This window comes from Magnolia sinica, chromosome 2, assembly GCF_029962835.1.
Source record: "Magnolia sinica isolate HGM2019 chromosome 2, MsV1, whole genome shotgun sequence".
NCBI lineage: Eukaryota > Viridiplantae > Streptophyta > Magnoliopsida > Magnoliales > Magnoliaceae > Magnolia > Magnolia sinica.
Genome location: NC_080574.1, coordinates 115,452,194 through 115,465,003, shown reverse-complemented (window position 1 = coordinate 115,465,003; position 12,810 = coordinate 115,452,194). Strand labels below are relative to the sequence as shown.

The 12,810-nt window shown below is 37.3% G+C and overlaps 1 protein-coding gene across 1 annotated transcript; it reads right to left on the bottom strand.

Moving 5' to 3' along the window:
* Nucleotides 1–1,270: 1,270 nt before the first annotated feature.
* Nucleotides 1,271–9,378, bottom strand: LOC131237432 (protein SPA, chloroplastic). The gene is made up of 5 exons (XM_058235182.1): nucleotides 9,092–9,378; nucleotides 8,913–8,996; nucleotides 7,504–7,555; nucleotides 3,143–3,299; nucleotides 1,271–1,504 (listed from the first exon to the last, which is right to left on the bottom strand). Exons 1-5 carry the CDS (start codon nucleotides 9,260–9,262, stop codon nucleotides 1,483–1,485), a joined length of 486 nt encoding a protein of 161 aa, XP_058091165.1. The 5' UTR covers nucleotides 9,263–9,378; the 3' UTR covers nucleotides 1,271–1,482.
* Nucleotides 9,379–12,810: the final 3,432 nt, after the last annotated feature.

Sequence of the window (12,810 nt, the reverse complement as noted above, 5' to 3'; positions counted from 1 at the left end):
TTATTGGAACATTTTGGAGCATGAATCAAAAAATGAGGCAGATCCAACACTCAAATGGCACACACTAAAGGAAACAATGGCCTTAATTCATCCACCATTGAAAGTTATTTTCTTCACTGGGCCCACATTGAGGTTTTTTCATCATCTAACCCGTTCATAGGGTCACACAGGCGTGGATAAGAAGAAAACACAAATATCAGCTTGATCCAAAACTTTTAAGGGCCCCAAGAAGACTTTAATGGTAGGCGTTCGATTCCCGTTGTTTCTTGTGGTGTGGTCCACTTGACCTTTGGATCTGCCTCATTTTTTTGCTCATGCCATAAATTCGGCTGGCATAACAAATGAGCGGTGTGGATAAGTAACATACATCATGACAGGCCCCACATTGATGTTGTGGTCCACTTGACCTTTGGATCTGCCTCATTTTTTTGCTCATGCCATAAATTCGGCTGGCATAACAAATGAGCGGTGTGGATAAGTAACATACATCATGACAGGCCCCACATTGATGTTGTAAATTTCTCAATTAAAGTGTTAAAAAAGTAAGTTGTCACTTCTGCACTGGGATGTGATAATAACCTAGGTAAATAATTATAACCCGTTTACATGGTAATTACACTTGAGCCGGAGAATCAATCAGGCTCTCTTGCTTTCTTAATGAAGTTCTTTACTGTGCAAGTAGTAGAAGAGCTTACTTAGTAGCACTGCTTTCTTATGAAGTTCTTAATGGTGCAAGTAGTAGGAGAGCTTACTTGAGTAGCATGGCTTTCTTATGAAGTTCTTAATGGTGCAAGTAGTAGGAGAGCTTACTTGAGTAGCATTGGAGCATTGCACGAGTGTTGCAGGCGTGTTACAAGGAGTATGTAAGTCCGTAACATCATACTACAGTCATTACTAGAAATTTCAAACTACATTTAGGACATGTTCGAATACCCACTGGAAATGGAATGAAAAGGAAGAAACATTAATTATTACTAAAATATTATTATCTCCACGGGCATAATTCCAATATTATGAGCCATGTTTGAATGGTGAGTGGAAACCTTATGCATATGAGACAACGATCACATAGTTTCTTGTATTGGCGTGGAATAGTAGAATTATTGCCATGTGAAATCCTCCATCTTCTTTGCAATTCAAACATCCCACGTTGTCAATCAAAGGAAAACCCTTCTACATTTCCTCTCTTCCTTTGGATTCCATGTACCCAAACATATGCCCTTGAGGAAAAATTGTATAGGCTACAAAGCAGTCAAGAACCAAGAAATCATAAATAAAAGAATGGCAATGACAAATTTCAGAATTCGATACAATTGAACAACACATGGTACATCCATACAAAATCTGTTCTTCCATAAGTTAATGGCAATGTCATGAAATGGCATGTATGATATGCTGCTAATCGCCGATCACACCAATCACTCAATATACAATATTTTCTGCTGATCGCCATGCATCTGCTAATCGTTGATCACTCAAGCTTCAGTCATCATCTTTGAATTCTCTGTGCAACAAAATATATACCGATCACACCCTTGGTAGGAAATTCTTTCGATTTAGGTCCATGCAGAGTTAATACAAAGTAAACACATAATTTGTATCATAGTTTAAAAAAACCCATCGTCGACTCAACTAGATTAAACAGATTTTGAGTCGACTGAATGAAAAATTCATTTTCATCACATCAAAAGGAGTATTACATGGACACCGTCCTTTGCAGGAGTATAACATGGAACAAGAGCAGTATAACATGGAGCAAGAGCACATTCCATGATCTTTTGAAAACAAGCTCTCGAGAGTCACCCCCACAGTGAAGGCCTCACCCACACAGTGAAAGGCCCACCCATCTGACTCACAAAGATCTCAATGATGGTTTTAATAGCCAGAAGCTCAGTGCATTTCTGGAAACTATCACATTACAAGAGTCACCCCCACAGTGAAGGCCTCACCAACACAGTGAAAGGCCCACCCATCTGACTCACAAAGATCTCAATGCTGGTTTTAATAGCCAGAAGCTCCACTCTATTCGTAGTTCCCAATCCAACCTGCCCAAAGGTAAACTTAATGCTGCCACAGTCATCCTTCAGAACTCCCCCAATACTAACCATCAGATCAGGTGACGATCATGAAATGATGCGCTCACCATTATAGGTTTGTATGCAAGCATGGGTGTTGGGTCCCACTCTATGATCACCATCAAATCATGACCCAAGACCCAATTATTGACTATCACTTGTCCATGATTAAATCAATGATAACTATACATTGGGATCATTCCCCAACAATTATTCAATCTACATCTATCATAACAACTATCTAATATCATTTGCTTTTTTCCAGATGATATACACTGTTTATTTTCTAACTTGTCACTTCCTAAATTTCAAACAAATGTTCACAGGACAATTGTTCAAAGACCTGAAAATACGACGAGATGTCAGGTCAAGTCGACTCAAAGACTCACCGAGTATCCACTTGACTTGGCTCAGTATTTAATAATTAAATAAATTACTTAAAGAACAATATTTAAAACAGTTTTGGGAAGTAAAAAAAATAAATTAAGTACTCATAATATGTGAAGTTTTGTTATTGTGTTGGATAGGGTGTTTAGTTTTATATAGGTTATGCTTCAACTCTCATTACTCACTAGTCTCTCTTTTCATCAACAATGCAGTTGACCAGTTGTTTACCCAGGTGTTGTTAAACCAAGTGACTTGGGTCTGAGTCCCTGTGAGTCGCATCAGGTTGACCGAGCCAATGAGTTGGCTCAAAAAGTCTCGCCAAATCTTGACCAAGTCAGTCTAGGAGAGTATTTTCCAATGACTCAGCTTGAAATCTCATCAAATTGAGTTAGCCATGTTTCTAGTTGAGTCACCCAAGTTCAGGCCTATGCAGGGACTAGTCTGTCCTACCAAAGCTATGATACAAATTCCGTAACCAGTACTATGTTGAAAAGTTGAATGTCTGTTTCATTTTTTTTGAAAGGTAACACACTCTTACACCCACACACACACACCACATGGGTTCTTGAACCCATGACGTTAGAGTAGAAACACACAGTGTCTACCACTGAGCCATGAGTGGAGACCCCAAATTTCATTTTTATTTTTAGTCGCACTATAGAAAACCTATGAAGTCTTACCTGCGATCGAGGTAGCGAGGTTGAATCCCAGAGCCTTGGCAGGTCGTGCATGTCAAAGTGCCAGCACCATCACAATTGATGCATCGTGAAACTTCAGCTTCGCTCCCACCAAGCTCGACTGTCACACTTCCCGATCCCATGCAAAATCTACATTGCTCTAAAACATAACATTCCTAATCATTTGCAAAGCATTAATGAATGGTGGACATTTGTAAGCATAAGATCATGGTTGCATTTTGGGGGTGGTTTGGTATGAACTTTTTATATTTGCTCGGCATTCACAGAAAAAACAATGTTCAGAATCTCGGTTGAATCAACATGTTGGCTGCTAAAAATACAATACATCTCAAATCCATTGCTTGAAACATTCAGTTTTTGTTTCATTTTTTCATTGAATGCAATATATTGAACAAAATACCAAAAAAAAAGAAAGAAAAGGTAAACAACTTTTATAGAAGTTACCTAGGAAAAATCAACATGAGTTGTCAATTGCATGCATGCATATATGCATGTACATGTAGGGAATGCTAATGTCTCCACCTTCATGGAGAATGTTTCATGGGGTGCAAATGTTAAGAGAAAAAATAATTTCCTCCTCTTTTTTGGTATCTCAAACAGAAGAAACCGTCCCATCAGAGGAATTCATATCCTTTTGTACGGTTTTCCACCTAAACAAATAGCACAAACCATGTTGCAAAAATCACACCAATCTCGATCGATAGAATAATGAGAAGTAGATAATCAAGATCAGACAGACAAAATAGGTCAAATAATCATCTTGAAGCATTTATTTGGTCCACCATGGATTGCTAATGATTCCAAAGAAGCATTTTGGTCAGATGATGCAGACTATGAGAATGATTGAATCATGAAGACACACTAGTTCATCCAACTACCAAGTTTGGGTATGAAATTTGTGTATAACCACATATAATATAACACATTGCATGCTTCAATGGAGGCTGAACAAATCTCAAATTCTAAGCAGCAACAGGATATGGAAAAATACAAATGGTTATAATGGAAGTCAAGCACTGAAGCTCATGATCCTAACAATTAGATTATTCAATCACCAACAATGACGATGATAGATGATTGACCCCCAGAAACAGAATGCAGGATATCAGCTTTGCTAGGTTCAACTTCAATGGTGACAATTTGTATGTTGGCTTAGTTAGGCCAGTTTGGACCCAAGGCCGAATCCCTTTTTTTTTTTAATCTGAAAGAAGTTGAAAATGAAAATTTCAAGCGTTATCGGAAATGTCACACGAAAGCAAGAAGGCATTAAAAGGACTCGATTTTTCAATAAGTTTTGTTTTGTTCCCACTTGAAACAGAGGTTAATCCTATCGATTTGATTGGAACCACCAGCATGCAAAATGACCCCCAAGTAATTTTTTTTTTTTCTGGTGGGATCCAAGCAATGAAGTACTTTATAGAATAATTTGATGTTAATTTGACTTGAAACCATGATGTAGAGGCATGTCATCCCATGGAGTATCCGGTATTGTACACAGTATTCACGATGGAGATACTTTGTTGATTTTTTCTGACCCCCTTGGGGATTAATTAAGAGAAGCAAACATTGTCTCCGTAGTGTACTTGTGATATATATAAAGCTTGGGTTCTTCAAGCATATCGAAGTTGCTCTGCTTACCACTGAGTTTACAGATTTATACAATCATGGTACTGGAAGTATGTAAAGTATGGATCTTGAAGGAATGTGACTTTCATTGGTGTTACAACAGTTCAGATGTCACTTGCAACTACTGTAATGGACACAGCTCAGATGAGCTTTTCCCATTGTCAAGAGGTGTTGATATATGATTGGAAGTGTTAGGAGCTATGCTACATGGATTCGTAAGTAGGAAACTATCATGTGTTCGAAGTATCCAACATCCACATGCATATGGATGCTTGGAAGACATTGTACGATTCTTCGTGCAACTGAATCCTATCGAATTGAACCATTTAGAGACCTAGACATAAAGAACCCTCTTCCCATATAATTCTTTCCTGGATGCACTGTATTAAAGAAAGATTAAAAATAGTAGAACCAAACATAAATCAAATTTATTTTTTAGAAAATTATTCTTAAATCTGTACAAGTACTTATAAATGAGATAAGCTATCAAGTGCCATTTTGTTTCTCCTTCTCAATTTTAATAAACGCTTAAGACCTTGAAGGTTTTCTAGATATTTATTGTCTTCTTCCTAATTAAATTATTTTCATTTATAAAATATTTGTTCTTAACTACATATTGCTGAAACCAGGATCCTTTTTTCTGGGTTCGTCGAATCTGGCACTCTATGTTAGTATCTAATATTGACAGCCATCCATATCCGTGAAACATAGATGAAGATGTATTCAAAGGTTTTGGGGAGCTCATATAACCAAGTTCAGTTATCAATTCACTTCGAGTGGTGGACATGGAGCATGGGAAAGTCACTTCTAATGATGCAAATAGTGAATTGACTTGGCCAGCAGAGCTTTAGTTGATTTAGTGATTAGTCAGCTTTTGTAGACATGAAATCGGTAATATTCAGCAATCAGATTATCCAGAACAGTACATGGCAGCATTTAATTGGCAGGTAAAGTGTGCTAAGTAGGCTGTTGAGTTTCTACTTTTTGCTTTTTGAGTTACCCATGAGGAAAAAAGGAAAAGGTATTGTCTAGCCTACAAGAGGATGATCATCACCACTATCATTGTCATTATCCCAGCTCATTGACAGCTTTTCAATGATAGATTAGGAACATTTTTACATTTGATTGTGCTAGCAATTGCCTTCTTCTTTCTACAGGGTTCTTGAACCAGCCATGGTAAAAGGCTCACATTGAAAACACTTGCATCCCAACACATTCCCCAGGGATGGGCAAGCTGAAATATCCTACACTATAAAAAGAAGAAAACAAGTGTGCTGGGTACTTTTGTGGTGTGTTTCTTCATCCAAAGTGGGGTGGATCATCTTTATGAGATTTTACATTATGCATTTTCCGGTGACGTCTTTTATAGCACTTAGAAACTCATCTCCTTTTCTGTTTTTTTTTTTTTTTCCCTTTTGAATTATGATCCAAGACGAATGTAGTAGTTAACACTTGCATAAATTTAACTCAGGATTACTCCACACAGTAACACATAACTAGACCTACTTATTGACAGCATGAAGTGTTCATACTTCCATAGTATTTCATGTTTAATAGATAAGTATGTGTGTGGTGTATATTTGAAATGAATGATTAGTTTATAAACTTATTTCTTTTTATTTTTTAATCACATTTTATGATTTACAATTTGATTCAACTGAACCCTAGAGCAATTTACAATATGTCAACAATTTCGGCAACATTGCACACCATGACTACATGTGGATCACTTCAATTAAGTAACCAAGATGGGTTTGCATCCAGGATGTTATCATTTCGACTATATCATAAACATCTGTGTGCGCTGAAGGTAGGAGATTGAGTCACTGTCACTAAACCAGTTGCATGGAGCCAGAAATGAAGCAGCAACAGGTTTGGGTGCAAAATCATGCAAGCATTTCTTTCAAAATGTCAATTAAGTATTAAAAGCTAAGAAGAGGGAGCATAAGCATGAGCATGAGTCCAAAGCAAAATTCAAAGCAGGAGTGGGACCTAAGGTTTTTTAAACCATTACAAAACCATCATGGGTGTTGTTCATAACTTGCATGGTGTAATTCTCCACCAATATTCCTGAGAAAAAGTTGCATCGGGGCATCCTCAAAGGACTCCACTTCGGTGTGTAATTTATGCCTCATATCCATGGGACCTTCTACTTCAAGGTATAATCCCCAAGGAAATGGTGTTCTAGTTCAAGACTGTGTTCTATACAAGCAAGGGCCACCATTCTGTGATCCAGTCATTTCATTTAGTGGGCCGAACTGTGGATGATCAATACTGCAAGAGGGAGGGAGAGAGAGAGAGAGAGAGAGAGAGAGAGAGAGAGAGAGATTAGATGGAACTTCAATGTAGGAGATTGGTAAGGTATGGTCCATGACCACATCAATGGTGTAGATCAATGAACCATGGGCCCCAAACTAAAAGGCAATTAATCTGTGCATATCCTCAACCAACAAAAGTCTTTAACAGGAAGAGCATGAGAAACTTCTCTAACCAAAGAAAATAAGTACTCCTAGGTGATTGTTATCAAATTCCCATTTGAAAAAGACTGCACCCTTTGACCATTCATGGGGTGGGTTGTGTCAAGTGGGACACTCCCGATCACCAGATAAATGAGATGATGATAAGATTCAGCCACAATGAACATTAGCTATAGGTTTCTACAATGGATGAGCACCGAAAAAGTTAAAAATGAAAACAAGAGAGAATTGTGGACTTACGAGCACCTGATCCACTACAGGGGAAACAAGGTTGAGTATTTTCACGTTTTGCCTGTATATGCCAGAAAATAGACAAGAACACGCATCAATGTCTTCATCCAACTTAGCAAGAGCCTGAATAAGGCTATTTGGATATCTCTGCTTACGAAACTATTTATAAAGCATCATCATATGTGCTACAAGTGCATGAAAATAACCGTTTTAAAAATATTTCACATTCAGCCTAACCACATAAGGGCAGGAATGAATACTTTTCAGGCCACTGCTAGATGGTGGAGCCCACCTGATGAATGGTCTGAGACTCATCCACACATGCCAACAAGTAGGATTCAGGTGGCTAGGTTGGCCACATATTGAAATAGTCATAGCCAGTTGGCGCAACAAGTACGCAACGTCACACCGATGGTGATCTAGGGAGGTCATTTTGTGGGCCTATTGTGGATGGCCCACGGTACAAAAGCAGATCAACTGAAGAATCCTAACTATTTTATAATAGAAATTCCCATATGGCAACAAAATTGATAGCTAGTAATACTCAGTGTGCTTTCTTTACAATGGGCCACACATGGTAGGGCCCCACCAGATTAACTGTCTAGATTTTCCTATACGACCACTTGTACATTAGAGTGCCAAACTACCCCTCCACCTCCCTGATATAATTCACAAAGAAAATTCCCTTCATTGTTTGTATTTCCCCTTTCCAAAAAGGGAACGGTTGAAGGGCACTCCATCACTGATCCACTATGGCATATCTCCGACAACATCTGGACCGTACATTCAACAGGTACAATAGTGGATGGGCCAAAAAAAATCATACTGACCAGATGATCCTAACCATTTAGTCAGTGGTGTACAAATGGAAGCTAAAAGACGGCTCATATTCACCGATAAGTTCAATGTATGGAATCTGGATGACTAAGATTGTGATATCAAGGCAATGTATTGTTAGTGGTCAATGAATGGCGGAGCTCAAGGGATGATTGATTCCAATCTCATCCAAGCTGCTGGCCTAGTAGCTCCTGTGGCTCCAGAGGCATTGGATCAGCTCCCCATGACATCCATGGAGCAGGACTACACTAGGGTGCTAGCATCCATCCAGAGTACTCATGACATATATTCACTCCAATCCCGACGGCCTAAAATCGTGGGACCCATCATAGATGAAGCACAGCCCCAAAACCGCATCGATGGGGCAATCATAACCATCCAACTTGTGACCATTGAATCGACAGTCAGCAATAAAAAAAACTTCCAGTGCCCAAATTCAAAAGGCAAGATGATACACTAGCCTCTATGATTTCCAGAAAATGCATTCATAGATAGCGCAATGGCAATAGATAGGGACAGCCACTCTCTTTGACAAATCACCATTTTCTCTATTTTAGTAAGAGATACTGATATGAACTCACCGCATTATCAATCTGAGATTCATAAAAGATTGGAATGCCGATACCAATGGCAACACTCACGACGCCCACCGATACCGCTACCAGCTGCAAAAAAAACAGGGAAATTAAATTGAAGAAGATGAGAAAGAAAAGAAAATAAGATGAGACCATCATGAGAATGGATGGTCGGTCGAGATTACTGTGTTTTGGTCAAGATCCACGGCCCTAATGCTTGGATAAGAAGTGGGTGGCCGTTGATTTCTTCTGATGGTGTGATTATGAGAAGAAGAGGAGAGAGGAAGAGAGAGTTTTGGATGGGAATAAGGAAAGGGGTGGAGGAAGGGAGAGTAGAGGCGAGGTGCAACTGACATGGTTTGGGATTTTGGGTGGGAGATTGCTAAAACGGAAAAGCCGTTTTTCCAACCATCAGACGTGTAGAAGTTGCAGATTCAGGCGGGAGTTTGTGGACCGCATGTTTTAGATAGAGAAATGATGGAGTGCTCTAGAGGACTACTAGTTCTTGTGCTCGTAGCTGCATTAGGACTCTTGGACACTGCAATTGATCGATCTGGGCTGTTCATTTGTACAAATTGGTAAAAATAAATAAATAAATAAAATGGATGGAATGCTCGTAATGGTACGATCAATAGCCTTAAAGATGAACGGTTGAGATGATTTTGTGAAAAATTAGATATAACTAACAATTTTGATTCCTATATTTGTTAGTGGCCATCATGGATTGCTTATGGTCCCCATGGATGACATTTTCCAGTGAATCCTAACCATCCAATCCATGGCTTGGAAAATTGATGGATATAGTAAATAAGGCCAAATCCATTTCATTTTTGGAAACAAGGTTCTTACTGATATATCAGTATAGCCTGTTGTAACATGTTCTACTTTTCAGAGTATTAATATTGTTACATGTTTCGATGAGGGGCGCCGTTTGGAAACATGTCCCGGTATTGCCTGTAATATCATTGAAACTCAAAAAAAAAAAAAAAAAAAAAATTAATAATAATAATAATAATAATAATGCTTATATGATGGAAACATTATAAAATTGTTGGAAAAAGGTAAAATATTTTGGTGAAATTTTAAAAGATGTTAAAAGACACAAGTTTATACATGGAATCACAGCATTGCAAAAAATAACAATGCATAGCCAGTTTCGATTTTTTAAGGGCCGAATTATGTGTTGTTAAAAAAATCAGCAAACAATAAATACATAAAACTCATCGCCAATCAATAGAATGGCCAACACTATATATATATATATATATATATTGTAACATCAATTAACAGAGAAAAACAAAATTTTTAATATATAAATGAAAAAATTAGGATTTCACCAATTTCCTTCAATTTTCACTAAAATGTGAATTTTTTTTGGCACAAAATCTCATTGACATGGATTTACATTGCAATCTATAATAACATTTGAAAAAAATGAAGTTACCATTGACTTTGTACCTTTTAAGTTTTGGGTCGTTTTCATATTTTAAGTTGAGATTTCTCTCCCAATTCAAAATTTGATTCAATGAAAATGAAAAAGTTACCAAAATTACTTAAGTGACAAAATTTTAAAAGAAGAGTTTTTGAATTTTTGAAAATTTTTCTATGTTTTTTTATTATCAATTTTTACCCATTTACAAATGTTTTCCCAGCACCGGGAGTCTTATATCACTGGTACCAAGAAGCTTTTATAAGTAAGGGATTCTTTCCAAAATTTCGTGGATATTGGTAATATTGTCAAATACCATTGATATCTAAAATATCAGCGAAATTTAAATTTTTATTTACTTCCAACAATTTTGGTATCACTTACCGATGATACAGATAATATATAATATTACCAATAATGCCGCCGATATTTGGAACACTAGTTCCAAGTGAACTAAATAGAAGATATGTGAGTCCACTAGAATAGTCTATTAGCAAAAAACAACCGTGATGTTCAATGATAGAACTTCCATAGGCGGTCATTTGGATGCCGAAAAATATTTACAAGGGCTATTTAGATGCCTATAATTGTTCATAAACCTTTTAAAAATTATAAACACTCTAAAAGGACATTTTAGAATTCTAGTATTTTATTGTGTTTTAGATTGCAAGTAATTTGATTAATTACAAGCCTAATAGGCTCTCTCTCTTCTTCTTTTTTTTTTCTTTCTTTTTTTTTCAATTCTTTAAGAGAGGTTTGCAGTTTGTAGTCTCTCCATCTCTTTCTTTCTCTCACCCTCTCTCTCAACTTGAAGCTATCTATAAACACTGTACAACTTAAAGTCAATAAGCTAAATTATAAACACTTTACACCCAAAGCATACGTTGCATCTGAAACACACTTTATCTAAAAAGAGTTTCAATTGTAAAGTGTTTACAACATCAATTAAAAGCTTACACATCCGAACTACCACCAAAGTTTCTAGGATTGCAAAATTAAAATACCATTTTTTTTTCTTCTAGAAATACCTCCCATATCGGGTTTTTAGAATCGTATAACCACTCAGACTAATTTTATTCTCTTCATATATAAGTTTCAATTGCTACCATGCCATTCATCATGTCTGTTACTTATATATGGACAGAATCAAACTGCTCAACATGAATGTGTTTTCTTCTCTTCCTTCCCACAACTATCATGAGAAATTGCTTTCCATAGATGAATTTTGATTAAAAGTGTGCGTGTGTGTGTGTTTCTTAAAGCCATGGGGGACCCAACCCTCAAAGTGTATTGTTTACTGCAGCCCCAAATTTCTATATAAGGTGGGGCCCATGGTTCAATAATCTAAAACTTTTAGGGCCTGTTTGGAGGTAATGTCGACTATCGACTGCATGAACATTTCCTAAAATGTGCGGTGGATCTCAAATAGGAGATTGTTGTTACAACTGTATTGCAGAATTGACGAATCGTCTATGCATCAACAATGGAGATTCAATACCATAAATTGAAAGCGTACCTGATTGGGAAGACCTTCTCGATACCTCGATATCACTGACGAGAATCTTGATCTTGCGCACCTCACACCTTTAGGAGAACCTCTCAATGAGACTAGGATTTTCTTAGTAGTGTTGATGAGGAGACCAAGACATTTATATATAGGAAAAAGGACTAGAAGCTTACCCATCACACTTCTCCCTTTTAGGGTCTCCACACCATAGGTTTCCATATCTGGCTTAATAACCGAGTATAACGACATCGGTTCAAGCGTCCCGCCCCAAACCTATATACAATGATCACAACTGGAGTGGGGCCCACTGAATCGCTCAATTTGAATAATTCAACACTCAGATCTAAACTAATGATCATGTGTGGCCCACCTAATAAGAGTTTTACAATTGTAAGTGCAATCCAAACATGCCAAAATGAGGATTTCATATATGAGCCCTAGTTTTATCAGTGCTTCCAAATTGGCTCTTAATCTCATCAACCACACTATGATAAAGCTACCTCAAAGTCTCCAAGGTTGGAAGATTCCAACCCCTTCCATCTCTTTTATATATTCCATTGATTGTAGATACATAATTTCCTTTTTCTTTAAGCACATATTGCTAGTATAGTTGAGCCATTATTTCAAAACTCAGTGAGTCAACTAGGAACTCATCCGAGTTAAAAACCTGGCTAAATCATGCTATGGATCTTTCTATACAAAAAACATAGGAGTTTTTGACAACTCGACCGAGTTCTACATTGACTAGGCCAATCCACCGAGTCTTGAAAACTCTACCGTAGTCAAGTTGTGTAAAACATTGGTAAAATCAGGACCAATCCTTAGGGCCTATTTGGGAGTGTGGATTCGGAACCCCCTAGATATGAAATCCTCCTATTGTGTTTGGCACCATGGATTAGGAATCAACTTTAATCCAAAAGTAGTTATGCATGGTATATTTATAGGGGTTTAAATTTAATTACTAAATC